The sequence below is a fragment of the Oncorhynchus keta genome, chromosome 1 (genome assembly GCF_023373465.1).
Source record: "Oncorhynchus keta strain PuntledgeMale-10-30-2019 chromosome 1, Oket_V2, whole genome shotgun sequence".
Taxonomy (NCBI): Eukaryota; Metazoa; Chordata; class Actinopteri; order Salmoniformes; family Salmonidae; genus Oncorhynchus; species Oncorhynchus keta.
In genome coordinates, this window is record NC_068421.1 from 26,253,688 (window position 1) to 26,266,194 (window position 12,507).

At 43.5% G+C, this 12,507-nt stretch overlaps 1 protein-coding gene across 10 annotated transcripts in view; it reads left to right on the forward strand.

Annotated features, from left to right (window-relative positions):
• The window catches only part of LOC118358938 (phosphatidylinositol-binding clathrin assembly protein-like), a 32,369-nt gene extending 20,414 nt beyond the window's left edge, over positions 1 to 11,955 (forward strand). For 3 of the 10 annotated variants that reach the window (XM_035737273.2, XM_052519806.1, XM_035737440.2), the window contains 17 exons: positions 5 to 111; positions 305 to 346; positions 1,964 to 2,049; positions 2,362 to 2,485; positions 2,704 to 2,837; positions 3,110 to 3,210; positions 3,371 to 3,526; positions 5,619 to 5,702; positions 6,037 to 6,132; positions 6,634 to 6,738; positions 6,818 to 6,931; positions 7,166 to 7,196; positions 7,322 to 7,421; positions 7,610 to 7,672; positions 9,507 to 9,614; positions 9,937 to 10,041; positions 10,512 to 11,955. In XM_035737273.2, coding sequence (XP_035593166.1) covers positions 5 to 111; positions 305 to 346; positions 1,964 to 2,049; positions 2,362 to 2,485; positions 2,704 to 2,837; positions 3,110 to 3,210; positions 3,371 to 3,526; positions 5,619 to 5,702; positions 6,037 to 6,132; positions 6,634 to 6,738; positions 6,818 to 6,931; positions 7,166 to 7,196; positions 7,322 to 7,421; positions 7,610 to 7,672; positions 9,507 to 9,614; positions 9,937 to 10,029 — 1,544 coding nt within the window. In that variant the 3' untranslated portion in view covers positions 10,030 to 10,041; positions 10,512 to 11,955. The remainder of the gene's footprint in view (positions 1 to 4; positions 112 to 304; positions 347 to 1,963; positions 2,050 to 2,361; positions 2,486 to 2,703; positions 2,838 to 3,109; positions 3,211 to 3,370; positions 3,527 to 5,618; positions 5,703 to 6,036; positions 6,133 to 6,633; positions 6,739 to 6,817; positions 6,932 to 7,165; positions 7,197 to 7,321; positions 7,422 to 7,609; positions 7,673 to 9,506; positions 9,615 to 9,936; positions 10,042 to 10,511) is intronic. The other 7 variants (XM_052519807.1, XM_035737527.2, XM_052519816.1 and 4 more) reach the window with 5 other exon arrangements.
• Positions 11,956 to 12,507: the final 552 nt, after the last annotated feature.

Below are 12,507 nucleotides of genomic sequence, written 5' to 3' on the forward strand. Positions count from 1 at the left end.
ACAGAGAAGTACTTTGACATGAAGAAAACCCAGTGTAAAGAGGGCCTGGATATCTACAAGAAGTTCCTGACCCGAATGACCCGAATCTCAGAGTTCCTTAAAGTGGCAGAGGTGATTTCTTCTTCACCTGCTTTGAGTTTGATGCTATTCATTCATTCAATACATTAATTGAAGGGAACATCCTCAGATATATTTACATTTTTGTGAGAAAATTATGGTGGCAGAAATTAAGTAGTGGTAGAATTTTTTTAATTTTTTTATTTAGAGGCACCACTATAAGTTTGCACATATTCTCATTTGACAGCAGGTGGGGATTGATCGAGGAGACATTCCAGACCTTTCCCAGGTAAGGCCTTACACTCAACTCCCTAAATGAGCCTGGCAATACGAGGGATTTACTGGTAAAACTTATTAGACACACTCTGAACAAAAAGCCTACACACCAAACTTACTCTACCCATTTGTCTCTACAGTTGGATTACTACTCTGTCTCTTCTCTCTCTCTCTCTCTCTCTCTCTCTCTCGCTCTCACTTTCTCTCCCTTATTTCTCACTGTCACATCTTTTTTTCTTCCTTCATTCTTTATTCTCTTTGTATGTGTTTCTGTATTAACTCCTCTTATTTAATCAGCTCTGTTGCCCCAACGCACTATATTTACTCCACCCTGCACAAATGTCTTCCAGAGATAAGGCACTGCTCAGTGCATGAAGTCCTCCAGTGCATGTTGCCAATTGTTGCCTTATTTTTCTTCTCATTTTTCTTCTTCTTGATTAGGCTCTATCTACAGTAAATAAAGGTGTTAAGAGTCCAAACTGACTGTGTATCTTACAGTACTTCTGATTTCACACTGTACAGCAAATTTAATAGATGGCCCCCTGTTGTGCTATAGTCAGTCTTTGCAGTGACACTGGTTATATTACAGTATTTCCAAGGAAAATCCCTCCTCGACCAAGGATCATACTTTTCCTTGAAAGTACAAGTGCACTAATTGTGTGTTATGTCCCCTAATACATTTTTTATGAGGCACCTGTAACAGTGTTATACCCTTCAAGTACATTATAGTTATCTATCTCTGACCGTCACCACCTTTATATTCTGTATTTCCCCTTATCTTTCCACCTTTAGTTCACAGTTTGTGTAAGTATTCTCATCTCACTCTTCTTCTGTGTCTGTGACTTGCTTTGGTGTTGTCTTTGCATGCTTCTACTCTAACTCTGTGTCTGATTGACATTGTGTTTTATAGGAGCGAAGCAAATTGTACACAAAGGTCTCTTTGTCACATGAAATGTACATAGCCCATCCCACATGGCTGCCCAGGTGTGCTTAGGCATTGCAAATTCAACACCACATACTGTATGATGTTGAAAGTGCTGTGGTGTGTGTCATCCACATACATTTCAATATCACTCATCCAATGGGGCTTTTAGCTGAAACGCGTACAACCATTGACTGGTGGTGGGCTACCCACAGTCCTTTGTTTCTGCTTGTCCATCAATGTATTTCTGTAGTGTCTCGGGTTAGTGTTTGTCCCTTAGTGAGGAGCTAAACACTTCCCAGTAAAGTTTTTTGTCCTATATTTATATTGTATTTATTTTTAATCCCAGGCCCCGTCCCCGCAGGAGGCCTTTTGGTAGGCCGTCATTATAAATAAGAATTTGTTCTTAACTGACTTGCCTAGTTAAATAAAGGTTAAATAAAATGTAAAAAGTGCTAGAATCCAGTATAGTGGTATATGGGTCAGTATAGTTAGGGACCAGAGTTTTTCTCACCACGTAACATGACCAGCTGAACGTTTTCCAAAGAGTTGTTAGGAAAAACTCTAGTCATATAGCTAGTGTATGTACAGTACATTAGATGAACTAGGTTGCCCACCACTGCCTTAGATGGTTGTGTTCATATAGTACAGTGTAGCTGCATGTTTCCAACCTTGGCCTTTACTAACTGCTGTTCTCCATTACAACAGGCCCCCAGTAGCCTTCTGGAAGCTCTGGAGCAGCACCTGGCCTCACTAGAGGGGAAGAAAGTCAAAGACTCCACCGCTGCCAGCAGGTATGTACAGGGTGGGCTACGTCCCAAATGGCACCCTATTCCCTACATAGGGACATTGGTCAAAAGTAGTGCATAAGAAACAGAGTGCCATTTGGGACGTATCCTATGTCTCACATTGGAGTGTCTTTGCACTGAGTCCACTATTCCCCCTGCAGGTAGCCTAGAAGCGGCTGCCACTACAGTAACTGATTTGCTTTGTGCACAAGCTGTTAAGCCAAGATTGGTTTAATTATTGTTGATGGTAATGGTTATTGATGTTTTCAGCCAGGGTTGCTGTAGTATTCTGCCTAAAGGTGTTTACTGTTGTTTCAGGGCCAGTACTCTATCCAATGCAGTGTCCTCGCTGGCCAGTACAGGGATGTCTTTTACTAAAGTAGATGAGCGGGAGAAGCAGGCTGCTCTGGAGGAGGAACAGGCTCGTCTCAAAGCACTGAAGGTACAGCCGTCATGACGCATGGATCACAACATCAATATGATTAGAATGGACATGGTTTCATGTTGCATGTCCCATCTACATGTGAAGGACAGTGATATGTTGCAGTATGCAGGCAATGATTTGAACAATTCAAATCCTTGTTTGGTGGATCCAGTATGGCCCACATGCATAACTACAATCATCGCCTACTGTATTTGACTTGGACTCTTTCCACCCAGGAACAGAGGCTGAAGGAGCTCTCGAAGAGGCCTTCCTTTGCCACCACAGACACATCTCCTGTCTCCACCACCGGGGTCACTATCAGCACAGCCCCAGCCATCGACCTTTTCTCCACACCCAGCTGCTCCAATGGGTAAATGTTCACCTACGACCTATGAAGCTTACCCACTTATGTGGTTGATCAGAGGTCAGCGTGGATTATGTATAAATTGCTACTAACCACTGTTACAGGGTCAGATATTTCCCTAGTGGTTAAGGTTAGGATTTAGAGTGCTCTGATTCTAGATCTGTGTTTAGGGGGAACCTCTATCTCAATACTTCTGTGTGTATCTGGTAATGCTGATGTTTAGCTACATGTCCCAGTGTGGATTCAGGTATCCCATCACTGCTGTCTTCTCTCCTCAGTGCTCTGAAGATGGAGAGTGACCTGTTTGACATTCAGCAGACGTTTAACCCTTCAATGCAGGCCAGTTCTACAGGGCTTCCTGTGGCCACCACATGGGCAGGTAGGAGAAACAGCCACCACCACAGGACCACTCTATTGTCTGCTATCTTCTACCATGTTCTGTTCTGCGTGCTCTCCCTCTCTTCCTGTTGTCTGACTCTGATGTGCTCCTGTTCTTCTCTTTTGTATCTCATCTTTCTTTATCTCCTCTGCCTGCCTAGATCCTTTCACCTCTGCTGAAGCTGGAGATGACTCCATGCCAAACCTTAACCCTTTCCTGTCAAAAGTCGTTGTCGATGCAGCCGCTCACTTACCTGTTGTGTCCTCCGACGGTGTTAGCTATTCCTCTAGGACGTCTGGTCATGAAATGTTTAGTGGTAAAGATGCTCTTTGTTCCTCCTGAAATATCCTTCCTGTGTCTCTGTGGGAATTTGAAGGAAGTATCTCATAACTGTTACTTCCGTCTACATGTACAGAGCATTGGGAAAGTATTCAGACCCCTTGACTTTTCCACATTTTGTTACATTACATCCTTATTCTAAAATGGATTAAATTGTCGTCGTCCCCCACAAATCTGCACACAATACCCCATAATGTGAAAGCAAAAACAGGTTTTTAGATTGCAAATGTATAATCATTTTTATAAAACTCATTTTACATAAGTATTCAGACCCTTTACTCAGTACTTTGTTGAAGCACATTTGGCAGCAATTACAGCCTCAAGTCTTCTTGGGTGTGATTGTAGTGTCACACCCAAGAAGACTTGAGGCTGTAATTGCTGCCAAATGTGCTTTGCACACCTGTATTTGGGGATTTGGGGTTTCTCCCATTCTTCTCTGCAGATCCTCTCAAGCTCTGTCTGGTTGGATGGGGAGCGTTTTTTCTGGTCTCTCCAGAGATGTTTGATCGGGTCCGGGCTCTGGCTGGGCCACTCAAGGACATTTAGAGACTTGTGCCGAAGCCACTCCTGTGTTGTCTTGTCTGTGTGCTTAGGGTTGTCCTGTTGGAAGTTGAATCTTCGCCCCAGTCTTGGTCCTGAGAGCTCTGGAAAAGGTTTTTATCAAGGATCTCTCTGTACTTTACTCCGTTCATCTTTCCCTCAATCCTGACTAGTCTCCCAGTCCCTGCCACTGATAAACATCCCCACAGCATGATGCTGCCACCACCATGCTTCACCATAGGGATGGTGCCAGGTTTCCTCCAGATGTGAAGCTTGGCATTCAGGCCAAAGAGTTCAATCTTGGTCCTTTGGGAGCCTTTTGCCAAACTCCAAGCAGGCTGTCGTGTGCCTTTTACTGAGGAGTGGCTTCTCTGGCCACTCTACCATAAAAGTCTGATTGGTGGAGTGTTGTCGAGATGGTTGAACTTCTGGAAGGTTCTCCCATCTCCACAGAAGAACTCTTGAGCGTTGTCAGATTGACCATCAGGTTCTTGGTCACCTCCCTGACCAAGGCCCTCCCCTGAATGCTCAGTTGGCGAGGCAGCCAGCTCTGGGAAGAGTCTTGGTGGTTCCAAACTTCCATTTAAGAATGATGGAGGCCACTGTGTTCTTGGGGACCTTCAATGCTGCAGAAATGTTTTGGAACCCTTCCCCAGATCTGTGCCTCAACACAATCCCATCTCGGAGCTCTATGGACAATACCTTTGTCCTCATGGCTTGGTTTTTGCTCTGACATGCACTGTGACCTTATATAGACAGGTATGTGCCATACCAAATAATATCCAATCAATTGCAGTTACCACAGGTGGACTCCAAGTTGCAGAATTATCTCAAGGATGATCAATGGAAACAGGATGCACCTGAGCTTAATTTCGAGTGTCATAGCAAGAGTCTGAATACTTTTGTAAATAAGGTATTTCTGTTTTTTATTTTGAATACATTTGCTGAAATTTCAAAAACCTGTTTTCATGTTGTCATGTGGTATTGTGTATAGATTGATGAGGAAAATTTGTATTTAATCCATTTTAGAATAAGGCTATAACATAACAAAATGTGGAAAAGGGGGTCTGAATACTTTCTGAATGCACTGTAAATTATCTCATGGCTGTCTAAAGTTAAGTATTGGTTTTGTACCTCGAAATGCAAAGCCTCTACTCGCCATATTTTTATTGTAGCACAGTCCTATAATGGAAGCTAAGGTTTGAAACACAAGCTAACACTGTGACTGTGGAGTTACTGGTTATGTTCTTTTGATAGGCTCCCATGCCAGTTAAGTCTAATATGAGGCTTTATCACACATCTTAGTGTCTAGTAAACCCATGTCCAAGATTATTCTGACTAAGTGGTTATGTTCAAATTATGGTTTTCCTGCTGCTGATATATATTGTTTCATAATGTATTCAAATAGGCTATTGCTTCTACATTCTGATATTACAAACCAACAATTTGATTATTTTCTCTTGTAGTATCCTCTTAGCAGTATAAGTTTAAATCTGTTTCACTTACTAATATTATTTTTGATTCTCTAGATCGTTATAATCCCTTTACTGACACAAACTCGTCCGTTTCAACCAATTACAAACGCACAGTGCGGATAGAACACTCCATCTCAGGTACTACGATGGCTCACCATCCCAGCATATGTTTCCTGAGTCCATAGGCAAACATAGACCCCTCAACCCATGTAATGTGTTTAGTGGCCCAATAATAACCCTATGGTTAGGGTAGTCTGGTGATTTAGATGACTTTAGTGTCAATAGGATATATTTTTATATCCTTGTACTCTGAAGTTCCTGTTTTGATTTTGTTAGAATTAGGGACACTAACAAGTAGAACTGTCTCCTTTTTGTCTGTACTGTCACTTTGCCTTGCTTGCCTTTCTTGCCTTGCCTTGAAATGCCTTCCTTTGCTCTCTTCTTCTTCCTGCTCATTATTTGGCTTTGTCAGACTCCTTCTGTGGTGGTCCAGTGGCCATGGCCCAGCACCTTCCACACCAGGCCCCCTACCTCACTGAGCCCTCTGCAGTAGCAGGTCAATTCAGAGGTAGAGTACTAGAGAAGCTGTAGCTCTACTGTAGCAGGTCTATTCAGAGGTAGAGTACTAGAGAAGCTGTAGCTCTACTGTAGCAGGTCTATTCAGAGGTAGAGTACTAGAGAAGCTGTAGCTCTACTGTAGCAGGTATATTCAGAGGTAGAGTACTAGAGAAGCTGTAGCTCTACTGTAGCAGGTCTATTCAGAGGTAGAGTACTAGAGAAGCTGTAGCTCTACTGTAGCAGGTATATTCAGAGGTAGAGTACTAGAGAAGCTGTAGCTCTACTGTAGCAGGTATATTCAGAGGTAGAGTACTAGAGAAGCTGTAGCTCTACTGTAGCAGGTCTATTCAGAGGTAGAGTAGCTCTACTAGCCATTTAGAAGGAGACCACCATTTTCTGTCAGGTGACTTTCTGGAACTATTTAGCAGCTGTGACTGACACCAATGGTATAATACTTCTCCATCATTGCACCTGCTGTGTTCTGAGCGTCTCCCCTCTGACCTCTTTACAGGATACTCCACAGCAACACAGGCCCCTCCCCCAGGAGCACTCCAAGTGGACTTTGAGTCAGTCTTTGGAGCCAAAGCTTCCGGTGCTAACAACATGGAATCTGATGGTGAGGTGGTGACTATTATACTGTTTGATACACATGGTGTTTCACATCCAACCAATGTACACCTCTCTGTCCTCCTTAGACATCCTGAAACCCACCATGGTTGGCTCCAATCAGGCCCTGTGCTCAATCAATCAGCTGTCAGACAAACTGGTGGGAGATGACCTGGATTCCTCTCTGGCCAACCTGGTGGGAAGTAGGTATCACAACGTTATGCTAGGATATTTCATTCAGGTTAAACTCCCAGAACAGAAAACTATGAATTTAAGAGAGATCAACACCCATCTTTGCCTGAGTGAATCATGGTGTCTATTTATATTTTATTTGATATACTCCTAGGTTAGACCGCACTATGTCACACAGCTATAGCAGAATAATTAACTGTTTCTGGATGTGTATATCTCACATTTATATTACTATCCTCTTACAGATCTCGGGATTGGAAATGGCACAACGAAAAAGTAAGTGAGCTGTTCATGCTGTTCAGTCTCTTCAACGTGCTGTGGTCAGTGCTAGATGAAGAACTGTTCTGTATAGCCAGCAGCAGTTAGGAGCCAGTGCTAATATTAGCTGTCTTAATCTACAGTGACATCCACTGGAGCCAGCCTGGGGAGAAGAGGCTGACTGGCGGTAGCAACTGGCAGCCCAAAGCAGCCCCAAACACCACCTGGAACCCCGTCTCCATGGTAATACACACTACACTGGCCTCTTAAGTACTGGTGCTCTTATCTGCCTGTGATGAGTGTTTAGCTAATGTATCACTCTAGCATTGGTTGCAGACAAACAATGTTAAGAAGTTCTTGACTTGACATTGGTCTGCTGTATTCTCTGTAGAAGATGTTGCGTCATCATTTGTGTGTTTGTATCTCCACAGACCCCCCCAGTCATGGCCTACCCTGCAACAACACCCACAGGCATGATGGGGGGATATGGCATGGTCAGTATCTGTCAGCTGGATGTCTGGATCCATTACCCCTAAGGGTCATAGCCATGCATTAGCTAGCACTGAGGGACGTAGCCATGCACTAGCTAGCACTGAGGGACGTAGCCATGCACTAGCTAGCACTGGGGGACGTAGCCATGCATTAGCTAGCACTGAGGGACGTAGCCATGCATTAGCTAGCACTGAGGGACGTAGCCATGCTTTAGCTAGCACTGAGGGACGTAGCCATGCATTAGCTAGCACTTAGGGACGTAGCTATGCACTAGCTAGCACTGAGGGACGTAGCCATGCACTAGCTAGCACTGAGGGACGTAGCCATGCATTAGCTAGCACTGGGGGACGTAGCCATGCACTAGCTAGCACTGGGGGACGTAGCCATGCACTAGCTAGCACTGGGGGACGTAGCCATGCATTAGCTAGCACTGGGGGACGTAGCCATGCATTAGCTAGCACTGGGGGACGTAGCCATGCATTAGCTAGCACTGGGGGACGTAGCCATGCACTAGCTAGCACTGGGGGACGTAGCCATGCACTAGCTAGCACTGGGGGACGTAGCCATGCATTAGCTAGCACTGGGGGACGTAGCCATGCATTAGCTAGCACTGGGGGACGTAGTCATGCATTAGCTAGTATTGCTCCTCTGCTGGTCTTCTTGTCCCCCCCCCAACACACACACACATATGACATAGACGGTCATGTCATTAAAAGAACTCGTCAAAACACACCTCTTGATGTACTGGATTTTATGTAGGCCTACTTTTAATGTGAGATGTCCTTAAGTATTTGTAAAGGTGTCCGCTAAATAATATGTATTGTTATTTACTGAGGGAATAGGCGTAAAGTATAGCTAGCCCTGAGAGGTAATAGCCATACAGTAGAGATAGCACTGAGAGGTAATAGCCATACAGTAGAGAGAGCACTGACGGGTAATAGCCATACAGCAGAGAGAGCACTGACGGGTAATAGCCATACAGCAGAGAGAGCACTGACGGGTAATAGCCATACAGCAGAGAGAGCACTGACGGGTAATAGCCATACAGCAGAGAGAGCACTGACGGGTAATAGCCATACAGCAGAGAGAGCACTGACGGGTAATAGCCATACAGCAGAGAGAGCACTGACGGGTAATAGCCATACAGCAGAGAGAGCACTGAGAGGTAATAGCCATACAGTAGAGAGAGCACTGAGAGGTAATAGCCATACAGTAGAGAGAGCACTGACGGGTAATAGCCATACAGCAGAGAGAGCACTGACGGGTAATAGCCATACAGCAGAGAGAGCACTGACGGGTAATAGCCATACAGCAGAGAGAGCACTGACGGGTAATAGCCATACAGCAGAGAGAGCACTGACGGGTAATAGCCATACAGCAGAGAGAGCACTGACGGGTAATAGCCATACAGCAGAGAGAGCACTGAGAGGTAATAGCCATACAGCAGAGAGAGCACTGACGGGTAATAGCCATACAGCAGAGATAGCACTGACGGGTAATAGCCATACAGCAGAGATAGCACTGATGGGTAATAGTCATACAGTAGAGTTAGCACTGAGAGGTAATAGCCAAACAGCAGAGATAGCACTGAGAGGTAATAGCCATACAGTAGAGTTAGCACTGAGAGGTAATAGCCATACAGCAGAGATAGCACTGAGAGGTAATAGCCATACAGTAGAGTTAGCACTGAGAGGTAATAGTCATACAGCAGAGATAGCACTGAGAGGTAATAGCCAATAAGAATAACGGTAATAAGTGTTATACATGCTTCTGTGTTATGCAATCTACTGTAGCATGTCTCTTATGCTTAATGTTTCTCTATGCTATTGTCTTTAGCCGCCCCAACAGCTTGGCTCTATGGGTATGATGAACCAACCCAACATGATGTACAACCAGGCCGTCATGAGGCCGCCCAACCCCTTCAGCTCTGTATCTAGCGCCCAGGTGTGTGTTTCTATAATACTCAGGTGTGTGTGTGTACCATGCACTTGAGTTCAGTGTCCAGGTCTATTCAGTGCTGTGCTTAGTTACATTAGCTGTGTGTGTGTGTGTGTGTGTACTACCCCCTGTTAACAAGAGGTAGTTTACTCTTACCTCTCAGGAGGAGAGGGACAAAATCTGTATGTCATCCCTTTCCTCAAGAGTCCTTAATTTTACCCCCCTTGGTATATTCTGTCTTTCACCGGATCTGATCCCTCCCTCTCACTCACACTCTTGCTCTCTCTGACCTCTCCTCTCCATGTGTTTCTCCCTCTCCCTGTAATAGCCCTCTGCAGCCTCTAGTCCTTCCAGCCAGAGTCCTCTCAGAGCCCCTGGACAGGACCCATTTGCACAGCTCTCTCTCAAGGATTTCTTGTAGAGCGTCTCTTAGGTACAGCATGCTCTGTGCTTGCGGATGTACATGCATGCACAGCGCAGCTTTACACTCATGCTTACTCTTCCTTCATTTCACTGCTTCTTCCATCTGATCAACCACTGCTGTTTATTTCCTCTGGCTATATCTCTTGCATTTTATATGGGCCTGATTAATTGGTTTGTGTCTTGCTTGCTTAAACAATCAGCAGATGCATTTCAGCATTTTTTACTTTGTTTTACACTTTCCACAGATGCATACGGTAGCCGTTATGTCTTTGCTGATATGCGTTTTCCCCCATGCAATGACTTCAAATATAGTATTGTAGTTTTCAGCCAATAGGTTGCCATTGTGACAGTTGCTTTTGCTCTGAGGACATTGTGATGCCTTTTCATTGCATTTATTCAGTTTACTATTTAAGCACCACCATGAGTGAGCTGGTAAAACTCTGGTCTAATCAATCCTTGTATGATGATTTCCACCCACAGATGCAGTTCATGTAATACGAAGTGTCTCTCAGAAGATGAAGCACTTAGCAGCAAAGCTTTGTCCTCGTTGCCAGTCTAACTCTTCACAGAAATGTTCACCCCCTCCCCCCAAATACAGACATGTCAAGAACACAACGAACAGTGCATTGACTGGAGGAAAACCATGGAAACCATGTTCAAATGACGCTGGGAAGAAGAGAATTCTCCACCCATTATTCTGTCATTTGTCCAAGACCTCAAGTGATGCTGCTGTAAAAAAAATAATTTTAAAAAACCTATAGGAATTCCACCACCATTTTATAATCTGTAAAGATAGCTATGGGTGCTGAGAGACTTTGATATCTAATGTATTTGGAAATACTACTGTGGTTGGATGTAACAGCTTGGTGTTCTAATCGGGGGGGAGGGGGGACATGAAGAAAGAGGAATCCTTCCCTCTCTTGTTCTGATCATCAGTCATCCATTTCCTAGTTATTTAACTGTCACTGAGTAGTGATGCTAATGCTAATGACCTTTACACCTGTTTTAGTTTGTCTTTTTTACTGTGTTTCCAGTAGACATTCCTTGTGTGTTTTATTTATTTATTATTTGGTTTTAAGACTGGGGGGAAAAAATCTATAGTACATTGAACACCTGTGGGAGTGCTTCAGCATTAAACATGAATGTTGGATTGTTTCATTGGAGAGGTAGAGAAAAGAAAATAGATAGTATATAAAATACACATATAAATGCAATGATAGAGCACTAAATGTTCTCCAAGTTTTGTGTTAAGAACAATTCTTACTAGCTCAAATCTCACGATCTCCCCTGTGCAAGCAGAGTAGGGGGTTCCAGTATGAGTCAGTAATCTATATAGTCAATTCTGTGCCTAGAGTTTTTTGCAATGGAACAACTTTTCTGTCTAGTTGAAAAACACTTCATCCACGTTTCTGAAGCATCACACTGGGGTAGGATCCATTTTGCTTTAAGCTTGGCATGCCATCGACTCACTGACCGTTTAAATGGCTGCCTTTACTCTGAATGTGAAAGAATTGCTTTTATATTGCACGCATCTTTACACGCTACCCGCAACAGCTCCTCAGCTCTGACTCCCTGGGAGCCAGACAAGAGGAGAGTGTGTCTGGGTGTTGCAGATACTAAACAAGGGTTACAGTTTTGATGTAAATTAGTTGTATAAAGATCCAGTGGAACAGGGTGAGAGAGGGTCACTGTTGATCGGTGCTCGGTGTATATAAAACTGACTGTTCAACGGAGAGGGAAGTGAAAGATGTATGAAATATGAAAGCAATTCAATCAAAATCTGACTCTACCTAAGTTTGATTCAGGATATTTTCTGCATTTGTCCTGCGCAGATTATATTTTTATTTATGTAATTAGAATGTGTAGCAGACATTGACTGAGGTTTTTTTTCTTTCTTTTTCAAATAAAGAGCAGCTTCCACAAAGTGATGTTCTTAAACATTTTTTTTTCAAATGTGTTGGTGAATATTGCAACAGTGATGGCATCTTTGGCACTATGGTTAGTATATATGTGGATTCTCTTAGCTTTTGGATGACTTTTTTTCCTTTCTCCTGTATTTTAATATTTTATGTCCTCAGCTTTCTTTGTAGGAGATTTCATGGAGCCTCTCCACAAAACGTATTGTATACTTTATCTGAACAAGACTGCCACCCCGTGTCCAATTTCTATACTACAAACCTGTGGTTATTATACAGTAATGTAGCTTACTGTATATCTGTATATTGCATTTGGATGAAATCTACTTTACTCCAACAGCATGTATGCAATCACTTGGAGACTATTTACAGTGTTGTTTTATCAACATTCACGTTTGCATTTGTACACGCCAGCCTGTTCAAACAACTGTCTTCCCAACAAGCCTCAGGTCTACACTCCTCCTTGACAAACATACTCATCGCTATTATTGCAACAATCATCATGACTTTGTGGGTTGGATCTTGAAGTTAAGAATGTCACAGTTGGCAGGGAACATGCC